The following is a 21,767-nucleotide window of genomic DNA, read 5'->3' as shown; positions in this document are numbered from 1 at the left end:
TGCACTGAAGCCAAAACCCAGGCTGGACAGGCCCAGGGGCGAGGGGTCCGGGCTCCCTCCTGGCCTGGCAGTGGGGAGCATACGCTGGCTCTGAGGTACGGCGTGTTTATGTGGAGGCAGGCGGGGGACTGTCCCGGACGGCGGGGGGCAATTTCAGGACGAAGACAAGCCAGGGACAGGGTGCTGGATCCCCTTTTGTGCCTCTGAGAGTTTGACAGGGCTGGGAAAGCCAGGCTCTGCCGCAAAGCGCCCCCTGATGACCACCCGTCACCCTCCCCACCCTGCCCCACCTCCCAGCTGTCTCACACATGCACGCTGGTGGAGGAGTCCACGCCGACAGTCTGGGAACACGACGCAGATCCCACAGGCCCCCGCGCACGCAGCCCAGGGGTGCCCACCAGCAAGGGGCAGGGTGGGGGGCGGCCGTGCCTGCAGTGGGGGGCACGCCGACTGAGACCACTTATCTAACACCTAAAGTGGGAAAAGCAACTGCAGGCAACGTAAGCAGAGGGGCCCACTCATCCTCAGACATCGCTCAACCCGCACAGGAAGGCATGTCCAGATCCGCTCACACGGTGGTCACATGTGCGAGGTTCCCTGACAACCAGACAGCCGCGGCCCCAGCTGCATCTGCACCCTCAGTGACACACACACACACACACACACACACGACAGACGTTAAGGACCCCATGGCACATGGGTCACCGCGCCCCTGAGTCACCCACCCGGCCGTGCCCCGGGGGACGAGCACACAGACGGGCCCCAGCCCACGGGTTTGAGGGGTAGGCCTCCCCTCGAGGGGCGCTGCGGGGCTCTCGGGGCCCCGCCTCGGGCAGCTGGAGGCTGGGGGGGCCACAGCCGGAGCCGGGAGGCAGGAAAGACGCGCAGCGGCGGAGGGGGCCCACGCCGGCGCCACTCACCCCGGCGGTCAGCGGAAGGCCAGCAGGAATATCAGCACGACATTGATGAGCACGAGCAGCGCCAGCACGGCGAAGACCACCACGCGCTGGGCGCCGGGGGGCAGGTTGCAGCGCAGGACGGCGCGCAGGACGCTCCCGGGCGGCGCTGGGCGGCGCCGGGACTGCGGGGCCCTGGCCATGGCGCCCAGCCTCCCGGCTCCGCGCGCCCGGGGATCCCGCGGCGACAGGGCGGCCGCGGGGCTGCCGGAGCGCCCAGAGCGGGGGCGGAGCCGCCGCGCTCCCCGGGCCGGGGCTTCTCCCTCGCTGCGCGCGCCGCGTCCCCCAAGACCCGGCCCAGCGACCCGGCCGCCGGCGGGGGCGGGGCTGGGGGCGGGGCCGGGCCGGGCGGCTCCCGCCTGCGCCGCGTTCGGCCCAGGGCGCCTCCTCCCGAGGTGTCTCCGCGGTCCTGGCTCCGCGCCGGCCGGGCGCATAGATGACCACGGTGGCGCTTGGGGTGCCGGGGGCCAGGGGTTCTGAGTCCTAACACCAAGGGCTGCCCTTGGCCCCGACAGCACAGATGAGTAAATGCGGCTCTGAAAGGTCGATTTGCTCTGTCATAAACTCGCCCAGGAACTTGAACTCTGGACAGACGGGCAGATCCGTGCTGAGATGCTCCAGAAAGGTCCTGACTCAGGACCTCTCCTACTGACCTTGCCCATCAGAGCGGCATTTTGTTCCTATGGGAAAGCAGCTGGCTTCTTCAGCCGCTAACCCTCCCTCCCCAGTTTCACCTAGGTATGATTGACAAAAATTGTATATATTTAAGGCGTACGACTTGATATTTGATATACACTGTAAAATGACCACCACAATCAAGCCACTGTGGTGGCTGGATTACCATTTCCGTCTCCTCAGAGAGTTACCATTTTGTCTGTGTGGTGAGAACACTTTAAGAACTAACCACTCAGCAAATTTCAAGTACAATACAGTATTGTTAACCATACTCACCATCCTGTACATGAGATCCCCAGAACTTATTCATCTTGCATAATTAAAACTTTGTACCCTTTGACCAACATCTTCCCACTTCTCTCTCCCCCAGCCCCTGGCAGCCACTCTACTCTCAGATTCTATGAGTTTGACTTTTAGATTACACATATCAGTGCAATCATGCAGTATTTGTCATTCTGTGTCACTTAGCATAATGTCCTCTAGGTTCATCCACCTTGTTGCAAAGGGCAGGATTTCCTTCTTTTTTAAGGCTGAATAATATATATACCACATTTTCCTTCATCCATTCATCCGTTGACGGACACTTAGGTGCTTCCATATCTTGACTATTGTGAATAATGCTGCAGTGAACATGGGAGTGCAAATATCTCTTCAAGATCCTGATTTCATTTCCTTTGGATATACACCCAGAAATGGGATTGCTGCAGCATATAATAGTTCTATTTTAAATTTTCTGAGGAACCTCCACACTGTTGTCCAAAGTGGTTGAACCAGTTTACATTCCCAGCAACGGTGTGTAAGGGTTTCCTTTTCCCACATCCTCACTAACACTTATCTTTTGTCTTTTTAATAATAGCCATTGTAAGGTGTGAGGTAATGTCTCATGGTTTTGGTTTGCCTTTCCCTGATATTTGAATGTCCAGTAACGTTGGGCATTTTCTTTTAAGAGATGTCTATTCAGGTCTCTTTGCCCATTTTTTAATTGTGTTATTATTATTATTATTTCTGGTTTGTTTTTTGGGTTTTTTTTTTTCTATTGAGTTGTGAGTGCCTTAGAGATTTTGGATATTAACGCTTTATCAGATATATGGTTTGCAAATATATTTTCCCACCCCATAGATTGCCTTTTCACTCTGTTGATGGTTTCCTTTACTGTGCAAAGCTTTTTAGTTTGATGCAATCCCACTTGTCTATTTTTGCTTTTGCTGCCTGTGCTTTTCAAATGTGTCATATACAAAAATCATGGCCCAGAACAATGCCAAGAAGCTTTTCCCCTGTTTTCTTCTAGTAGGTTAATGGTTTCAGGTCTTACATTTGAGTCTTTAATCCCATTTTGAGTTGATTTTTGAGGGTCCAATTTCATTCTTCTGCACGTGGTTCAGCAGCTTTTGAAAAAAACCCTATGTCAGGTACCTGGGGGTTTCTACTGCCTGCCAGACAGAGCTTGCAACCTTAACCTTGCAGGGCTCAGAGCTCATGTGCAAGCCTGTCATTCCATCCACAGTGAGGAGCTCTGTCACAGTCACCGTGCCCCTCTGAAGGGTCAGGAGGCTGCAGCTGAGGGGGCCGAGGAGACTGAAAAGCAGCTCAGAAGTGGGCAGAGGTTTCCAGGCTCCATGCTCAGCTCTGCGGCTCCTGGGGCAGGAGAAGCCCATGGAGGGATTATGTGCAGAGGCTGGGTGTTCCTTTGTGGGTAGCTGTATGTTCAGGTTCCATGTGTGTGTGCCAGCTCTACATGCATGTGAGTGAGTAGAGACGAGGGTACCTGTGGATGTCACCATCCTGCCGAAGAGTGCAAGTGGATGCTGGGATGTATGTGCGCAGGTGGGTACCTGTGTGTATGGCAGAGGAGGGTTGGGATGGGTCCAGAGAGGCTGTCTGCCCCCCTCAGATCTGTAGGTTCAACCTGGGCCTATCTGTCTAGTTGGGGGAAAGAGTCTTCTTTTCCTGCCCAGTTCTTCAAAAAACTGGCTCAAGAGTTTCTCCCTCAAGCTCTCACGAGGATTGTGGGGACTCCCTACCGCCCCAAATCCCAGCACCGGTAATACCGTGTGACGCCTCTGGTGGGGTGTGGCTTGGACCCCTGACTTGAGTCATTGTGCCCCTGTGGTTGCAGAGCCATCGGACACCCAGGAAGGAGGGCACGGTGGGCTGTGTGACCTCAGGCCACGAGGCAGGGTGGTCTCAGGAAGCCACTGGTCGGCGCAGCACTGAGCGCTGTGGGTCTACAGGACCTTCCTGCTGCCGCCTGGCCTCGGGGGCGAGCTCCAGGACTCCAGCCACGGCCCAGTTCTGCGATGACGCTTGTGTCCCCTGTGCAGCTGAGCAGCCTGGGAGACTTTAAGTGGCAGAAGAACCTTGAACCTGGGCCGGGCTGGAGGACTGAGAGGTGGCTTCTGCCCCACCCCGGGGCACCCAGCCTTCGGATCCCGGTGATCTGGGTGTACGGCAGGGAAGATAGTAGCACCAGTATTTCTGTGTGTATTTCATGACCAAAAACAAAGCCAAAAAAGCTTGAAAACAAAGGCCCAGGCCCTTGAAAGATTCAGGCTGAAAGGATCCAAGCCAGGGAGGAGTAGAAGAGGCAGCAGGGCCTGGCCCACCAGGCCAGCTGGGTGGGTGTGCAGGTCTGTGAGGGGCAGGACTGCCGTGGAGGTGGGGTGACCTAGGTGTCTAGGACAGGGCTTCAGGAGGGTGAGGGAAGAGGAAGGCTGCTCTGGGCTGCCGGCCATGGACACTTGCAGGCCTGGCGCTGGGGCCTCGAGCTGCTCCTGCCCCGTCTCTAGGAGACCTATGTCCGTTTGTCACCCAGCTCACTGCGCGCGTGAGGGGTCTGGAGCCCTGACCGGTACTGGGCTCCTCCCTGGGGCCGGGGAGGGGGTGCAAGAGCCAGGTCAGGTGTGGGGACAGATACCTAGGGTCACAGGCACCGGGGAAGGCAGAAACTCCTGGAGAGAGGGTCAGACTGCCTCCAGGAAGGGGTGGTCACAAGCCAGCCTCGCATCCTGCGGTGTTCTCTAAATGCTCCACCAAGAAGTGCTGGGAGTAGGTGGATGGCCAGACTGTCTTCTGTCCTTGGTGACCCCATGGCCTGGTGGGCCGGGCCAGTCCTGCTTCCCACCTGCTGTGCTGGCCTAATTATCGGCAAAGCTCCTTTTACGCTTTAAGCCCCAGGTTGGAGGACAAGCTTTATGTCTGTCTGCCCTCTAGTCTGGGTGTCATCTTCTCTCCGCAGGATGATCCAGGAGCTGCCCTCAGCCCCACCTTGCCCTCCTGGAGCAGGGCCATCAGAGCAGATCTACACACAGGTGTTTGGAGGGGAGCTGGACATTCGAAGGCCCTCAGCTCCGTGCAGGAAGTGGGCAGAGCTGAGGGGAAGCCCAGCTCCACCCATGTGCCGTCCTCCAGCACAGCTTGGCCTGGCCCGGAGGGGAGACTGCCATCTGCAGGGCAGTGGGTGGGCACCAGGAGACTCCAGGCCTCCTGGCTGGGAGCCGGTCCCATCTCACAACTTGGGGTGGGGGGATTAAAAAGAAACAAGAACAATGTCTTCCAAAGACACTGCCTACTTTCAGCCCTCAACTCTTCAGAAAAAGAATCCCTGGGCTAAGAATGTCCTCAGGCCTGACCTCAGGGGTGACGCCAGCTCAGCAGAGCATGGCCGGAGCTGTGGAAGGCAGGGAGAGGGTGGGAGGGGGGTGAGGAATTGGGCAGACAGGCCCAGGCCTGGGCCCGGGTCACAGGCATCTGGCGGGGACAATACTGAAAGGAGAGGGGACACTTCTGGGCCCTGACATTAACTCATCCTGCAGGAACTGGACAGTCACAAGGCATGAGGCACAAGTTAGGGGCAGAGGATACAGGATGAACAAGACATCGCACCCCCTTCTCCTTCCACTGGGGCACATGCAGACGAGGCCAGGTGCCCACACAGACGTGCAGTGCCCGCCGCCACCCCGGCGGTCAGCTCCCGGAAGGCAGGACGATGTCCTCTGCACAGCTCTGTCCCAGACCTGAGACACTGCCTGACACACACTAAACAGTAAGTGTGTGTCACATGCATGCAACACACATGCGCACACCTCACACTCAGATCTTCACATGGTCACACACGCGCTCCTCATGTACCCAGGACACAAAAGAGCTTCGCTGCCCCCCTGCGTCGCCCGCTCCTCAGGCCAGGTGGTTTCGGTTGCCTCCTGCTTAGGAAATTGAAGAGCAATCACTCCTTAGGTCACCAGGAACAAGACAGCGTCCCAATTTAGAACATGACACCAACGTATTCTTAGAAAATACAAGTGCACGTGTGAGTTTAGAGCAAGCCAGATGCTATTTAGTGTGGACTTCTCTCTGACACGTGTTGCTTCTATTATCTCCAAGCCTGAAACCCACACTGGCCCCCAGTAAGCCTTCTTGCCTCACATGCAAGAGCTGTGCGTGCCAGAGGGGCCGGGGGTGCAGAGCAGGACGTGCTGCTCTCGCAAGGCTGGGGGAACCAGCCTGTCATTGGAGAATCACCTCTTATGTCTCTTTGGAGTTCCTGATAAGGCGAATCTATTTAATGCTGCCAAGGAATCGTAACGAATACAGCCTTTCCCGGGTACCCAGTACACCTGGGCATGGTGACTCTCCTACATGCCAGTGGGGCCCAGGGGCCTCATTCACCCCACACAGAGGAAACAGAGGCCCGAGATGGGAATGACCTGCAGCAGGTCCTCCACTAGCCAGCAGCCCAGCCCCTGCCCCGTGTCAGCCTTGTATCACTGGAGGGGCTCTGCTGCCTGGCCTGGCCGTCCCCCGCCGTGGCATGCTGCATCCTCACCCCACCCCAGGCGCTCGCCCAGCGTCCAGGGAAGACGAGCACCCTGGGAGCACTGAGGGCTCTAAACACAGGTACACCACCAGCACCCTGTCCACTCAGTAACCTCAAATACCAGGCAGGACCTTTGAACCAAACAGGAAACAAGTTCTCTAAGCAGCTAAAATAGGTCCTATACAATTCATGGTCTAAATTGCCTTCATTGCCCTTGGCCAGAGCCTATTTGTTCTTCTAGAGCATGCCTGGCTCTTGGCTTTCCTCATCCAAAGCATCTTAGAATGGACAATTTGTCAAGGGCCAAAAAGGCACCTCCCCACCAGCAGCACGATGTGATGGACCAGATTCCACCACCAGGTAGGAGATGAACAGCTATAAAAAGCAGACACGAGAGCTCTAACGACGCAGCACTGATGGCCAATCAGATAACCCCACACCTCTCCAGAGTCCCGGAAAGCTTTATGTTACTATTCCTTCCTCATTACCATCCTCGTCATTGCAGGTTGAGAACCCACTGTGTGCCGCGTTACTTACGTTTGTCCGTCCTCCTGTAACCGTACGGTCATCCTATTTTACAGTTCAGCACCCAGAGGACTACCTGCTCAGATCTCCACACCTGGTCGCTGGCAGGGAGGAGCTCCCATCCAGGGGTGAGAGGCTCTCCCCCTGCCCCACATGGCCTCCCACCATGGCTGGGCCCCAAGACTGAGGGTGGCTGAACCTTCAAGAAAAAGCAAACCATTCTCTGTGAATTCTGCTAAGATGACATCATTTTGGAGCCCCTTCCATTCAAAGTAGTTTATGAGAAGCACTTATAAAGAAAGCCTTCATATATTGGAAAAAGCAACTTATTTGGATGTTTATTCCTTCTGCATCATGGATTTTGATGAAATCACTATTAATGGCTATTTTAAATCATCATTCAGAGCCGGGCCTGTGGGAAGCGCTGGTGCACTAGCGACTGTCAGGTAGGTAATGAGGACACCACACTCCCGAAGGGCTCCAGAAATTAGAAGCTAACTGTTTGTACATTGATCTCCTCGTGAGGGGAAAATCTTCTGCAAGATTGTGGGTGGTCCGATTCTCGTTTTAATGAAGGAGAAATACATTTATATCATGGCCAAGAGGAGAATGTGGTGCTGTTATGGACATGTGCTTGTGCCAGTTACCTACCACATTATGTTCAACAGCCTTCTCCAAATTAAGTGAAAAAGAAGAAGGGGAGAAAATAGACATATGAGTGAGAAAAACAGAGGAGTGTCCAGGTCTCGAAATTTCTCCTTCCTTGGAGAATACAAAAGGAGGACTTGGCATGGGGACCAGTTTTGCCTGGATGAAGTTTCGTACTAATTTCTTCTGCTTAGGTAGGAACAGTGAAAAGTGGTAACATATACTACACAGTTGTCATAGCAACAGCAATACTCTCTGAGCTCTTGGAGTCAATAGGGAAGAAATCACGTGCCTTGCCCAGGTCCTGCCCAGGCAACTGGTTGAGAGGCCAGGGGCTAAGCCCTGGCCTCCCTCCTGCCAAGCAGAGCTTCTTCCATCCAGGACGGCGTTACAGGAGTTACATCACAGGTCCTGGGTACCACACCTGCTATTCTGGGTTCCTTCTAGGCCCCTTGAGGGCCGAGGGGAGGGTCCTGGATTTGACAAGCTCTGCTCGTGGACACCACATTCTAAAGTGAGAGCCACAGGCTGAAACTGTGTGGAGTGCACGCCAGTGCCACTGTCATCTGCTTGGAACACAGACTGTGGACATCCAAGGCCTGCATGAGTGTGCTGAAGTCGCCCCGATGGCCAGGCCGTGCGTCCCAGCCCCATCCCTTCAGCCATGCAGCCCTGACCCTACCTCGTTGATGGCCAGCTGCTCGCCGCCCCCTCCAGGGTGGCTGTAGTGGTGGCTGGAGCTGTGCACGTCCTCGTACACATCCTCCTCACTGCCCGCCTCGTCCGCACGGAGCGCCGTGTCCAGAGCTCCATCAGGGAGGGCTGGAAGGACAGAGAGAGCAGCTGCTGAGGAGGAGCGAGGGAGGGGACACGCGGAGAAGGAGACGAGCCTTTCCGGGATAAACGCTCCTTCTGTAAGAGGAGGGAGAGGGTCTGGGGGCCAGGTGCTCACACCATTCTTGCTGCAGAGACACAGCCTGGTTGAAAAAGTGCACTGGTCGACTTTCACACGTCACTGTAAATCACCTACCATTCAGTCCCCACCAGCTCCGTAAACAAGGACACACAACTATGCGCCGTGGCATGACACTCGAGTCCCCTCCCGCTGAATTCAAAACCACTTACCAATGTGTCAGGTATACATAGTATACTTTACTGTACCTCATACATGGCATAAGGCCCTTAAAAATGCTAACAACTTCTTATTAAACATATATATAATCTCTCCAAAGAAATATACAGTATATACATGCAAATATTGTTTGAAAATGAATAAAATGAACACCTGTGGTACTTATCATCCTGTTTTAGAAAATACCAGAATCTTAGAATTCAACCTCCTGTATATCCTACTCCAATCCCATTCCCCTCTCTCTCCTTTAGAGATATCCAATATTTCAAGCTTTTTATAAATTATACCCAGGCTGTCTTTGTTTTAGCATTTATTTCTGTTGAGTTCTGCACGGTTTGACCTCATGTGAATGGAACCATCCAGTAACTTTTCTTCTCTGATTGGCTTTTTTACTCAACAGCTCATGTAGTTGTGATGATTCAGTCTCCCTGATGCACAGTCTTGCATTTTGTGAGTATTTGCAGTTTTGCAGGCGCACTGCACTGCTGCAGAACATCGGGTGTTTCCCATGCTGTTGCTCTTACAAATGATGGTGCTGCAGACACATCCACGAGCCGCCTGGGCATAGGTCGCAGACTTTCTCCCAGTGTTTCCCAACCTCTTTTTCGTTATTGCCCCTACCCAAAGAGCCTTTTATACATTGTTTTCCTATTGACCCCAATGAAATTTTAGTACCACGAATATACTGTATATTTTAAAGCCCTGTTGCTCTTTGGAGGATCACAAACCATTGTAACAGCTAAGATTTTCGCCCACTTGGATGAAACCATTACCCGTGGAGTGAATTCACGCTCCTGGGTATAGACACCTAGGTATGGCATCCCTGGGTCCCGGGTATGCCAAACTGTCCCCTAAGCTATCCTACCAACTTAGACTTCAGACAGTGTGTATGAATGTTTCCAACTCTACATCCTCCCAACTCTTGGGATGGGCATTGTCAGACAGTTTCATTTTTGACAGGCCGATAGGTATGAAATGGGATCTTAGTGTAGTTTTAATTTAAAATTCCTGCTTACTAATGTGTTGAACATCTTATCTTCTATGTTTATAGATTATCTGTATTTCCTTTAATGTGAAGTGTCTGTCTATTGAGTTGTTTATCTTTAATATAATCATTAATGTAAAAATATATTTCTATGTATGTATAGTTTATATACATACACCTTCCCCCTCTATTCTGGATACCCATCTGTGCCACAAGTATCATCTCCCTGTTTGTGACATGTCATCTCTTTTTTTAAATTAAAAAAAAAATTTTATCTTATTTTTGGCTGCATTGTTGGGTCTTCATTGCTGTGCACGGGCTTTCTCTAGTTGCAGCGAGCGGGGGCTACTCTTCATTGCAGTGCATGGTCTTCTCATTGCAGTGACTTCTCTTGTTGCAGAGCACGGGCTCTAGGTGCGTGGGCTCAGTAGTTGTGGCGTGTGGGCTCAGTAGTGGTGGCTCACGGGCTCTAGAGCGCAGGCTCAGTAGTTGTGGCGCATGGGCTTAGTTGCTCTGTGGCATGTGGGATCTTCCCAGACCAGGGCTCGAACCCATTTTCCCTGCATTAGCAGGCAGATTCTTAACCACTGTGCCACCAGGGAAGCCCGTGTGTCTTGTCTCTTTAAGGTGCTCTTGGTGAACAGAAGTTCTCAATTTTATTTTATTTTATTTACTTATATTTTGGCCATGGCATGTGGCTTGTGGGATCTTAGTTCCCCAACCACAGATCGAACCCAGGTCCTCGGCAGTGAAAGCACAGAGTCCTAACCACTGGACTGCCAGGGAATTCCCAAGAAGTTCTTAATTTTAATAGACAAATTTATCAATTTTATCACATATGGTTTATTTTTTATTTTTAAAATAAATTTATTTATTTATTTATTTTTGGCTGTGTTGGGTCTTCGTTGTTGTGCGCGGGCTTTCTCTAGTTGCAGCGAGCAGGGGCTACTCTTCGTTGCGGTGCGTGGGCTTCTCATTGCAGTGGCTTCTCTTGTTGCAGAGCACGGGCTTTAGGCACGCAGGCTTCAGTAGTTGTGGCACGTGGGCTCAATAGTTGTGGCTTGGGGGCTCTACAGCTCAGGCTCAGTAGTTGTGGCACACGGGCTTAGTTGCTCCGTGGCATGTGGGATCTTCCCGGGCCAGGGTTCAAACCTGTGTCCCTTGCATTGGCAGGCAGGTTCTTAACCACTGCGCCACCAGGGAAGCCCTCATGTATGGTTTATATTTTTTGCTTCTAGGAAATTCTTTTCTACCTTAAGGTTATAAAGATATTCTCCTTTTGTGTCTTACAGGTTTTTTTTTTACATTTAAGTTTTTAATGCACTTGGAAATGATTTTTGTGTTATCGTGTGTGGTTGGAATCTGTAATACTGTGATTTATAATAAGAAATATATGTTTGATGTTCAACCCGTCCCTGGCACAGAGCTCCTACAACCCTTGGAATTTCCTGGGATGAGAGTGACAAAGCTGTCTTCTGTTATGTTAATGATGGGGGTCCCCTGAACTGACCTGGGAAACCCTGTGTCTGGGCCTGGAAGCCAAGTGGTCTGAGCCCAGCTTGGGAGCAGGAGCTAAGAGCCTTCTCCTGACACAGAGTCAGGAGTCCCAAGGAACCCTCATAATTTTTATTTCATTTATGTTTTTAAACTGTTTTATTATGGAAACTTTCAAATGTGTACAAAGGGAGAGATAACAGTATAATGAACCTTGTACACCCATCACCCAGCTTCAACAGTTCTCAACAAGTGGGCAGTTTTGTTTCATCATCTATATCCCCTCCCCACTAGATCCAAGGCATGACATAATTTCATCTGTAAATACTGTAGTATATGTTTCTAAATAAGATGAGGACTCTTTTTTTTTCTTTTTAAATTAAACAGCTTTTCTTATTTATTGATTGATTTAAATTAAAAAAAATTTTTTTGGCTACATTGGGTCTTTGTTGCTGCGTGCGGACTTTCTAATTGTGGCGAGCGGGGGCTACTTTGTTGCAGTGCGCAGGCTTCTCGTTATGGTGGCTTCGCTTGTTGTGGAGCACGGGCTCTAGGTGTGCGGGCTTCAGTAGCTGTGGCTCACGGGCTCTAGAGCGCAGCCTCAGTAGTTGTGGCGCACAGGATTAGTTGCTCCGCAGCATGTGGGATCTTCCTGGACCAGGGATCAAACCCATGTCCCCTGAATTGGCAGGCGGATTCTTTAACCACTGCGTCACCAGGGAAGTCCCAAGATGAGGACTCTTTTTTAAAAAAGTGTAACCATAGCACATATCTAAAACAGCCTATAGTCTATCGAAAGTTGTCTGTCATACCTTTTCCTCTAAGGCATTAAAAAATCTTTTTATTTTGAAATAACTATACAGTATAGGGTGTTGTGACTCTACTGCAGAGAGGTCCTGTGTCCCCTTCACCTAGTTTTCCCCAATGATTACATTTCATATGACTCCAGGAAACTGCCCTTGGTACAAGACATGTAAATGGTTCTATGTCATTTTATCACCTGTGTAGATTTGTGTAACCTCCACGGCAATCAGTATGTAAGCTTTTGAGATTGACTTTTTTCACTCAGGCAAATGCCCTTGAGATCCATCCAAGTGGTTGCTTGTATTTTTACTTCATTCCTTTTTATTGCTTACTAGTACTCCATGCAATAAATGTGCATATTTTTTTAAACATTCACCCATTGAAGGACATCCGGGTGGTTTCCAATTTTAGGCTGTTACAAATAAAGCTACTAGGAACTTTTATGTACAGTTTTTTGGGTGGACATAAGTTTTCATTTCTCTGGGATAAATGTGATTGCCCAGGAGTGCAATTGCTGAGTCATATGACAGTTGAATGTTTAGTTTTTTAAGAAACTGCCAAACTATTTTCCAGAGTGGATGGCCATTTTACATTCGCACCACAATGTATGAAAGATTCAGTTTCTCAGCATCCTTACCAGCATCTGGTATTGTCGCTATTTCATACTTTAGACATTCTGATAGGTGTATAATTATATTGCATCTTGGTCTTAATTTGCATTTCCCAAAAGGCAGGTGCTGTGGAATATCTTTTCATGTGCCTATTTGCCATTCATTTATCTTCTCTGGTGAGGTATTTCTTCATGTTTTTTGCCTATTTTCTATTTCTATTGTTTATTGTTTTAATGTTGAGATTTGAAAGTTCTGTATATATTCTAGATATGAGTCCTCTGTTAGATATGTGATTTGCATGTATTGCCTCTCAGTCTGTTGCTTATCTTTTCATCCTTTTCACAAGGATTTTCACAGAGCAAAATTTTAAATTTTGATGAAGTTCAATTTATCAAATTTTCCTTTTATGGGTGATGCTTTTGGAGTCACATCTAAAAACTCTTCACCAAATCTCAGTTCCAAAAGATTTTCATTTATGTTTTTTCCTCTAAAACCTTTATAGTTTGACCTTTTACACTTAAACCTATGATTCATTTTGAGTTTTTTTGTATAAAATGTGAGATTTAGGTCAAGGTTCATTTTTATTGCCTATGGATGTCCAGTTGTTCCAGCACTATTTCTAAAAAAACACTATCTTTCCTCTACTGAATTGCTTCTGTACTTTTGTCAAAATCAGTTAGCCAAGTGGGGACATTACTATCAGTTTTACAGAAATAAAAAGAATTATAAGAAAATACTATCAACTGAACTGTTATACACCAACAAATTAGATAAACTAGATTATATGAGTAAGTTCTTAGAAAAACACATGTACTAAAACTGACTCAAGAAGAAACAGAAAATCTGAATAGACCTATAATTACCAGGGAAATTGAATCACAAACTTCCCAACAGAGAAAAGCCCAAGATTTGATGGCTTCACTAGTGAATTCTACCAAACATTTAAATAACAATTAATATTAATCTTTCTCATACCTTCCAAAATACTGAAGAGGAAGAAATACTTCCTAACTCATTAAAGCCAGACAAAACACTATAAAAAACGAAAACTGAAGACAAATATCTTTCATAAATATACATGCAAAAATTCTAAACAAAGGATTAGTAAACCAGTAAACTACCAGTAAACTGAATTCAACAGTATATTAAAAGGATTATATATCTTGACTGATTAGGATTTATTTCTGGATTACAAGAATGGTTCAACATATGAAAATCATTCAATGTAATATACAACAGTAATAGAATGAAGGGAAAAAACTCTACATGATCATCTCAATTGATGCGGAGAGAGCATTGACAAAATTCGACACTATTTCATGATAAAAACACACAAACTAGGAATAGAAGGGAATGTCCCCAATATGATAAAGGCCATATATGAAAAACTCACAGCTAACATCATACTTAATGGTGAGAAACTGAAATTTTTTTCCTTGAGATTAGGGAAAAGACAAGGATGCCTGCTTTCACTGCTTCTATTCAACACAGTATTGGAAGTTCTGGCCAATTAGGCAAGAAAAAGAAATAAAAGTCATGCAACTTGGAAAGGAAAAAGTAAAATTATTTCTGTTTGTAGATGACACAATCTTATATGTAGAAAACTCTAAAGATCCACAATAGATTGTTAGAGTTTTTAAATAAATCCAGCAAAGTTGGGGGATATAAATCAACACACAAAAATCAGTTTTATTTCTATATACTTGCAATGAACAATTTGAAAACAAAAATATTTTATATTCCATTACAGTAGCATTGAAAATAATAAAATACTTAGGAATAACTTTAACCAAGGAGGCAAAAGATTTGTACACTGAAAATTACAACATTGCTCAAAGATATAAAAAGAAAACCTAAATAAATGGAAAGATATCCCATGTTCATGGGTTAATAGATTTAATATTGTTAAGATGACAATAATACTCAAAGCAATCTACAGATTCAATGCAATCCCTATCAAAATCCCAATGGCATTTTTACAGAAATAGAAAAACTTATTCTAATATTCATATGGAATCTCAAGGAACCCTGAATATTCAAAATTATCTTGAAAAAACTAAGCTGGAGGGCTCACATTACCTGACTTCAAAACTTACTACAAAGCCACAGTTATCAAAACAGTGTGATACTGGCACAAGGATAGACATATATTCTATTGGTCTAATAGAATAAAATAGAGACCCCAGAAGTAAACCCTCACATAAATGGTCAGTTGATTTTTGACAAAGGTGCCAAGATAGTCAGTGGGGGAAAAGACAGTCTTTTCAATAAATAGTGTTGGGAAACTGGATATCCACATGCAAAATAATGAAGTTAGATCCTTACCTAATGCTGTATACAAAAACTAACTCAGAGTGGATCAAAGACCTAAACGTAAGAGCTAAAACTGTAAGACTCTTTGAAGAAAACAGGGGAAAGGTTTTATGACATTGAATGTGGAAATTATTTCTTGTATATGACACCAAAAGCACAGGCAACAAAAGAAAAAAAAATAGCTACTACGTCAAAATCTTAAAGTTTTGTGCGTCATAGGATACTTTCAAGAAAATGAAAAGGAAGCCCACCAAATGGGAGAAAATATTTGCAAATTATATATCCAATAAGGGACTAATATCTAGAAATATATAAAGAACTCCTACAATTCAAGAACAACAGCAACTACAACAAACTCATTAAAAAATGGGCAAATGTCTTGGGTAGACATTTCTTCAAAAAGATATACAAGGCAGCTGCTGTGGAAAAGAGTTTGGCAGGTCCTCAAAAAGCAAAACATAAAATTACCATATGATCTAGCAATTACACTTCTAGGTATGTACCCAAAAGAACTGAAATCAGGGACTCAAACAGATATTAGTACACCAATGTTCATGGCAGCATTACTCATAATAGCCAAAAGGTGGAAATAACCCAAATGTCCATCAAACAGATAAATGGAAAAACAAAATGTGGTATTTACATACAATGAAATATTATTCAGTCATAAAAAGGAATGATGTTCTGATACACACTACAACACCGATGAACCTTGAAAATACTATGCTAAGTGAAATGAGCCAGACACTAAAGGACACATATTGTATGATCCCATTTATATAAGGTACCTAGAATAGGCAAATTCTTAGGGACAGAAAATAGATTAGTGGTTACCAGGGGCTGTAGGGAGAGGGGAACAGGAAGTTATTGCTTAATGGTTACAGAGTTTCCATTTGGAGTGATGAAAAAATTTGGCCATATATAGTGGTGATGGTTGCATACATTGTGAAAATAATGCCACTGAATTATACATATAAAATGGCAAATTTTAAAACACATTTTATCACAATTTTAAAAATTAATAACATACAAAAAAATTTGCATTTTGTACTTTACATGGGTGAGTTGTATGGTATGTGGTTTATATCTCAAAAAAGCTGTTTTAAAAATTGTTTGGTTATACTTGTTTGGCACTATTTCTGGATTCTCTATTTTAATCCATTAATTCACTTGTTTGTTCTTCAATATCACACAATCTTGTTTTCTATAGTTGTATAATAATTCTTGAAATCTGGTGGAGTGGTTCCTCTTTATTCTTCTTTTTTAGAACTATTTTAGCTATTCTTGTTCCTTTGTCTTTCTCTGTAAATATTAGAATAATCTTGTCTATAGTTACAAAAAAACCTTGCTGGGATTTTGGTAGAAATTGTTGCAAACCCATGTATTGATTTGGAGGTAACTGACATCTTTACTCTGTTGCATCCTCCAATCTGTGGAATATCTCTTCATACTTAGATCTTTGATTTCTTTCAGTGCTGCATTATTTTAAAGCAAATCCCAGACATCCTATAATTTAATCTGTAAATACTATATAGTATATGTCTTAAGAGATACAGAGTCTGTCTCTCTGCCACACCTTCTTCTAGGAGAATTTAAAAATCAATCATCTCTTTGAGGGAATAAAACAGATTCTTTGTAAGAGTTACTACTTTTCTTGGCTCTCTCTTAGCCAGTCCCAGTTGAGGTCTCAGCAGCTCACAAAATGGTTGCTTATCTAGCAAACCTGCAGCCTGGGAGGAAAGGAAAGCAAGTTTCAACATGAGTCTGCCAATATTTTTATCATCATCTAATATCTAGCTTCCAGCACAGGGTCTGGGACAGAGCGGGTGTTTGCATAAAGGAAGGAAATAGGAGACCGTTCACAGGAGTGTGGGTGGAGGTGGCAGGACTGCAGTCAGGACACCCAGGCCCAGTGCTGGTCTGCAAATGGCCAGGGGGCAGAGCCAGTCCTCTGTCCTCCGAGATGCGCTCAAACTGCTTTCTTACAAGCAAGGCCCTTGGAAGGTTCACGTGCAGTTAACGTACGCGAAAGCATTAAAGGGTGTGGTCCTGTGCTCCGCAAGCATCTTCGGGTGAATAAATGAATGAGCGCAACACGGCCTGGTCAACACAAAATCAGTCTTGATTTTGGATATTTAATTTTTATGTAGGAAGACAAGCCAGCTGTCTGATCCATTATGAGATTCTAATAATTTAGAACTTTTAGACAGCAACACAGCTAAGAATTCTGGATTCTAGACAAAAGATCGGCAAGGGCCCCTTTACCTCTTATGAACAGCACCCAAACAATCTTCTGTCTCCACTTAAAAGGAAAAGCAGTGGTCCTTCCAGTGAGGAGAGAATGCCCCAGGGGTGTCTACTCTGTGCTGCCCTAGAGCCCTGGAGAAGAGTGGTTCTCAAAGTGGGTCCCTAGACCAGCAGTATCCCTTGGGAACTTGGCAGAGACTCAGTTTCTTGCTCCTCCCCAGACCTGCTGAATCAGAAACTCCGGGCTGGGCCCAGTAGGCTGTGTGACTTCAGGTGACCTGGTGCAGAGCTCAAAGCCTGAGACCCACTGTTCTCAGTCAAGAGCCCTTAACAAAGTGATTTGCTAACTCCCAGGAAATTCTGCTCCAGCACAGTCAGGGCAGACGGTCTTTGGGGTGGCCGCAGGGCCCCTTTAGGGAACTCTAAAGAGCCTGGCATACAGTCTCAGAGTTGAAACAGGAATGCCAGAACGTTGGGGTGTCGGGAGAGGTGTCAGCAGCTTTGGCTGCTCCCCAGCACCCACTGGCCAGGGGCTTCCATTTATCACATCTCTGCACTTGTTTGTTCCTTTCTGAATTCACTGAAAAGTGTTCAGTGCCTATTGTGTTTGTGCCACTAGACACACACGGGGTTCTGAGGACACTGTGAATAAGACAGACACCCCCCTGCTCCCGTGGAGATGAGAGTCCGGCAGGAATAGGGGTAAACAGTGATGAAGTGGCGAGCACAGGAGCCCCTGCCCAAGGGTGTGAGGTCTTGGCCACCCTGCGCTGGAGGTGACCTCGGGGGGAGAGGAGGGGCTGCGGAAGGGTGAAGAGTGTTCCAGGCAATGGAGAGAGCATCGGGCCCCAGACGCAAGTGGGATGTTGTTCAAGGACACGGAAGAGTCCCAGAGATCCAGGAATAGAGAAGGGGGAAGGGACAGCAGGGGCGAGGTCTGACGGCCCTTCCTGGGAAGGACAGTTGGTGCAGTGAGTGCTGTCCTAGGCAGCCCCGTGCTGAGTCACCAGAGTAAGTGCTCAGGCCTCAGCCTCACGGGCTTCTCACCACATCCTAGTGACACGAACAAAGAAGGCTAAACTGTGTGCCCCATTCTGTAGGTGAGGAAGCTGGGGCCCAGAGAGCTAAAGTTCCCTTCCCCAGATCACCCAGATCTCTGGGCTATTTTCACCAGACTGAGTCTGTTTAAATTCTCTTCTCTCCTGTATGAAGGGCTCCTGCTGATGGTGAGTCAGACGAGGGTGGTACAGTCTGTGTTTGCTGCTGGGGGAGCAGGCAGCCCAGGCGGCGTCCATTCATTCGTTCCTAACTCACTTGCTGCCCTGCACCGCCTCCCAGCTGGACCAGACACAGAGCCGCTTCTCGCACTGCGCTGACAGCCTGGTCTGGGAGCAGCAACGCTGGCCCAGGATGGAGAGGGAGTGGGTCCCCAGGGCCCCCCACGCCAGGCTGTCCTCCCCACGTGACTGCTCTCTCCTCATGTGCCCTTGTCTGCTCTGCTGCCTCTGCTCAGCTGTTGGCGTCTGCCTTCCACTCTAAATCCTGTCCAGCTTTCAGGTTAAACAAAAAAAGTTTGTTGCTGTTGTTGTTGTTTTGATAGACTTTACTTTTTATTTTTTTCACTTTTTTTTTTTGGCCCAGAGGCATGGGGGATCTTAGTTCCCCGACCAGGGATCGAACCCGGGCCCCCTGCAGTGGAAGCATGGAGTCCTAACCACTGGACCTCCAGGGAATTCCCTAGACTTTACTTTTTAGAACTGTTTTAGATTCATAGAATAATTGGGCAGACAGTACGAAGAATTCCCATACACCCCACACCAGTTTCTCTTATTAAAATCTTACATTGATAGGGTACATTACTCAGAATTAATGGACCAATATTGATACATTATTATTATTAATTAAAGTCCATACTTTTCTCAGTTTTTCCTTAATATCCTTTCTGTTCCAGGATCCCATATCACATTTAGTGATCTCCTCAGCTCAAGATTTTTGATTTAGGTCGCACAAAGCCTTGCTTTTGCATGCTTCTGAATGCTTTTTCATTCAGTAAACAAAACTTCACGACATCTATAGCACCAAATCTGAATCCCCTCTGCACCTCAAGGCTTACTCAGGGTTTTCTCACAGGAAAGACTCTGACCTTCTTTCGTCCTCCCCAGCCTCCCTGTTCTCTTACTGATGAGAGTAAAATAACTTTTACTGGGAATTTACAGTGTACCGCCTACTAACATATCAGATTCAAGCCTACATGTGAAATACGTATTATTAGACACATTACACAGATAAAGACTTGGGGCTCACAGAGGTTAAGACACTTGCTAAGGTCTCACAGGCAGCTAGCAGCAGAGGCAGGATTAAAACTTGCCCAAATGCCCACACTCTTCCCTGCCCCTCTCTAGGGCCTCCGAACTGTCCGGCCTCCATGAGCACACAGCTGCTTGTTTCCCCATGGCCTTCTCTCCCATGAGAGAGAAGGTCATGGGGAAACATGTGCTGCATGTGGCTGTTTGCTGCCATGGTTCTCTATTATTCAAAGAATTAGGGACCTCCCTGGTGGTCCAGTAGTTAAAACACCGTGCTTCCACTGCCGGGGGCACGGGTTCAATCCCTGGTCGGGGAACTAAGATCCCACATGCCGTGTAGCGTGGCCAGAAAATAGGAAGAAGAAAAAAAAAGAAAGAAAGAAACAAAGAATTAAGTTCCAGGGAAATCAGTCAAGTAGGCCTTCATGTAGAAAAGATGCTTTCTGTTTATAATTATCAATACTTCAAAAAGCAATTACAGGGGCTTCCCTGGTGGCGCAGTGGTTGAGAATCTGCCTGCCAGTGCAGGGGACACGGGTTCGAGCCCTGGTCTGGGAAGATCCCACATGCCACGGAGCAACTAGGCCCGTGAGCCACAATTGCTGAGCCTGTGCGTCTGGAGCCTGTGCTCCGCAACAAGAGAGGCCGCGATAGTGAGAGGCCCGCGCACCGCGATGAAGAATGGCCCCCGCTTGCCGCAACTGGAGAAAGCCCTCGCACAGAAACGAAGACCCGACACAGCCATTAATAAATAAATAAATAAATACATTAAAAAAAAAAAAAGCAATTACATTAAAAATATGTCATGTCATGCTTAGCAGTAAGTGAAACATGAGTTTTGATACATGGCTATTTTATGTTAGACAAATGTGAAGTGGAAAATTTAGGTAATAACTTGAATTTTTTAATTTAACATAATGAGCCCCCACAATAATATTCTAGATCATAGACTTTTGTAATACAAATCCAAAGAAGGCAATGTTTTTACCAAATTTCAAGTTTTGGTAAATCAATACAATATAATATAATGAAATTATGCCACATAATACTTTAATGAAAAAATTCATTTTCACCTCAGTACTGTGCAATGCAATAAAATCATATCATGCATTACTTTAATAATAATTTTCACTGCAAAAAATTAAACATCATGATTGTTCATGGTAGATTTAGCTGAGCAGTTATTTTTAACAAATTAAGCTTTTAAAAGTTTTTAAAAAAATGATACAGTTTCCTACTTTTAGTGTATAAGCTGCTTAAGTTAAACACAACAGGATAATCTTATGTATCTAAAAGATGTCTCTGCCCAAACATTTGAAGAATTAATGCCAACCCTTCTCAAACTCTTCCAAAAAACTGAAGAAAGAACACTTCCAATCTCACTTTATGAGTCCATAACTCTCCTGATACCAAAACCAGACAAAGACAACTTTTTCTGACAAGAAAACTACAGACCAATATCCCTGATGAACATTGATGCAAAAATCCTCAACAAAATACAACACATTAAAAGGATCATACACCATGACCAAGTAGGATTTATCCCTGGGATGCAAAGATGATTCAACGTGTGATAATCAATTAATGTGAAATAACACATTAACAGAATAAAGGATGAAAATCACATGATCATCTCAATAGATGCAGAAAAAGTGTTTGACAAAATTCAACATCCTTTTCATGATTAAAAAATCTCAACAAACAAGTAATAAAAGGAAAGTACCACAACATAATAAAGGCCATGTATGAAAATTCCACAGCTAACATCGTACTCAATGGTGAAAAACTGAAAGCATTTCCTCTAAGATCAGGAACAAGACAAGGATGCCCACTCTCACTACTTCTATTCAGCACAGTACTGGAAATCCCAACCAAAGCAATAAGGGGAAAAAAGATGTCCAAATTGGGAAGGAAGTAAAATTGTCCCTGTTTGCAAATGACATGATCTCATATACAGAAAACTCTGAATATTCCATAAAAAAACTGTTAGAAGTAATAAACGAATTCGGTAAAATTTCAGGATATGAAATCAATGTACAAAAATCAGTTGTGGGCTTCTCTGGTGGCGCAGTGGTTGAGAATCTGCCTGCCAATGCAGGGGACACGGGTTCGAGCCCTAGTCTGGGAAGATCCCACATGCCGCGGAGCAACTAGGCCCGTGAGCCACAACTACTGAGCCTGCGCGTCTGGAGCCTGTGCTCCGCAACAAGAGAGGCCGCGATAGTGAGAGGCCCATGCATCGCGATGAAGAGTGGCCC

At 46.5% G+C, this 21,767-nt stretch overlaps 1 protein-coding gene across 6 annotated transcripts in view; it reads right to left on the bottom strand.

Annotated features, from left to right (window-relative positions):
* The window catches only part of ARHGEF4 (Rho guanine nucleotide exchange factor 4), a 268,556-nt gene that overhangs the window by 11,795 nt on the left and 234,994 nt on the right, over positions 1-21,767 (bottom strand). For 5 of the 6 annotated variants that reach the window (XM_057550758.1, XM_057550755.1, XM_057550756.1 and 2 more), the window contains one exon: positions 8,300-8,439. In XM_057550758.1, coding sequence (XP_057406741.1) covers positions 8,300-8,439 — 140 coding nt within the window. Of the gene's footprint in view, positions 1-920; positions 1,259-8,299; positions 8,440-21,767 lie in introns of those variants that run through there. The other variant, XM_057550761.1, reaches the window with a different exon arrangement.

This window comes from Balaenoptera acutorostrata, chromosome 8, assembly GCF_949987535.1.
Source record: "Balaenoptera acutorostrata chromosome 8, mBalAcu1.1, whole genome shotgun sequence".
NCBI classification, from domain to species: Eukaryota; Metazoa; Chordata; class Mammalia; order Artiodactyla; family Balaenopteridae; genus Balaenoptera; species Balaenoptera acutorostrata.
The sequence above is the reverse complement of the archived record's forward strand: the minus strand, read 5'-3'. Positions and strand labels throughout refer to the sequence as shown.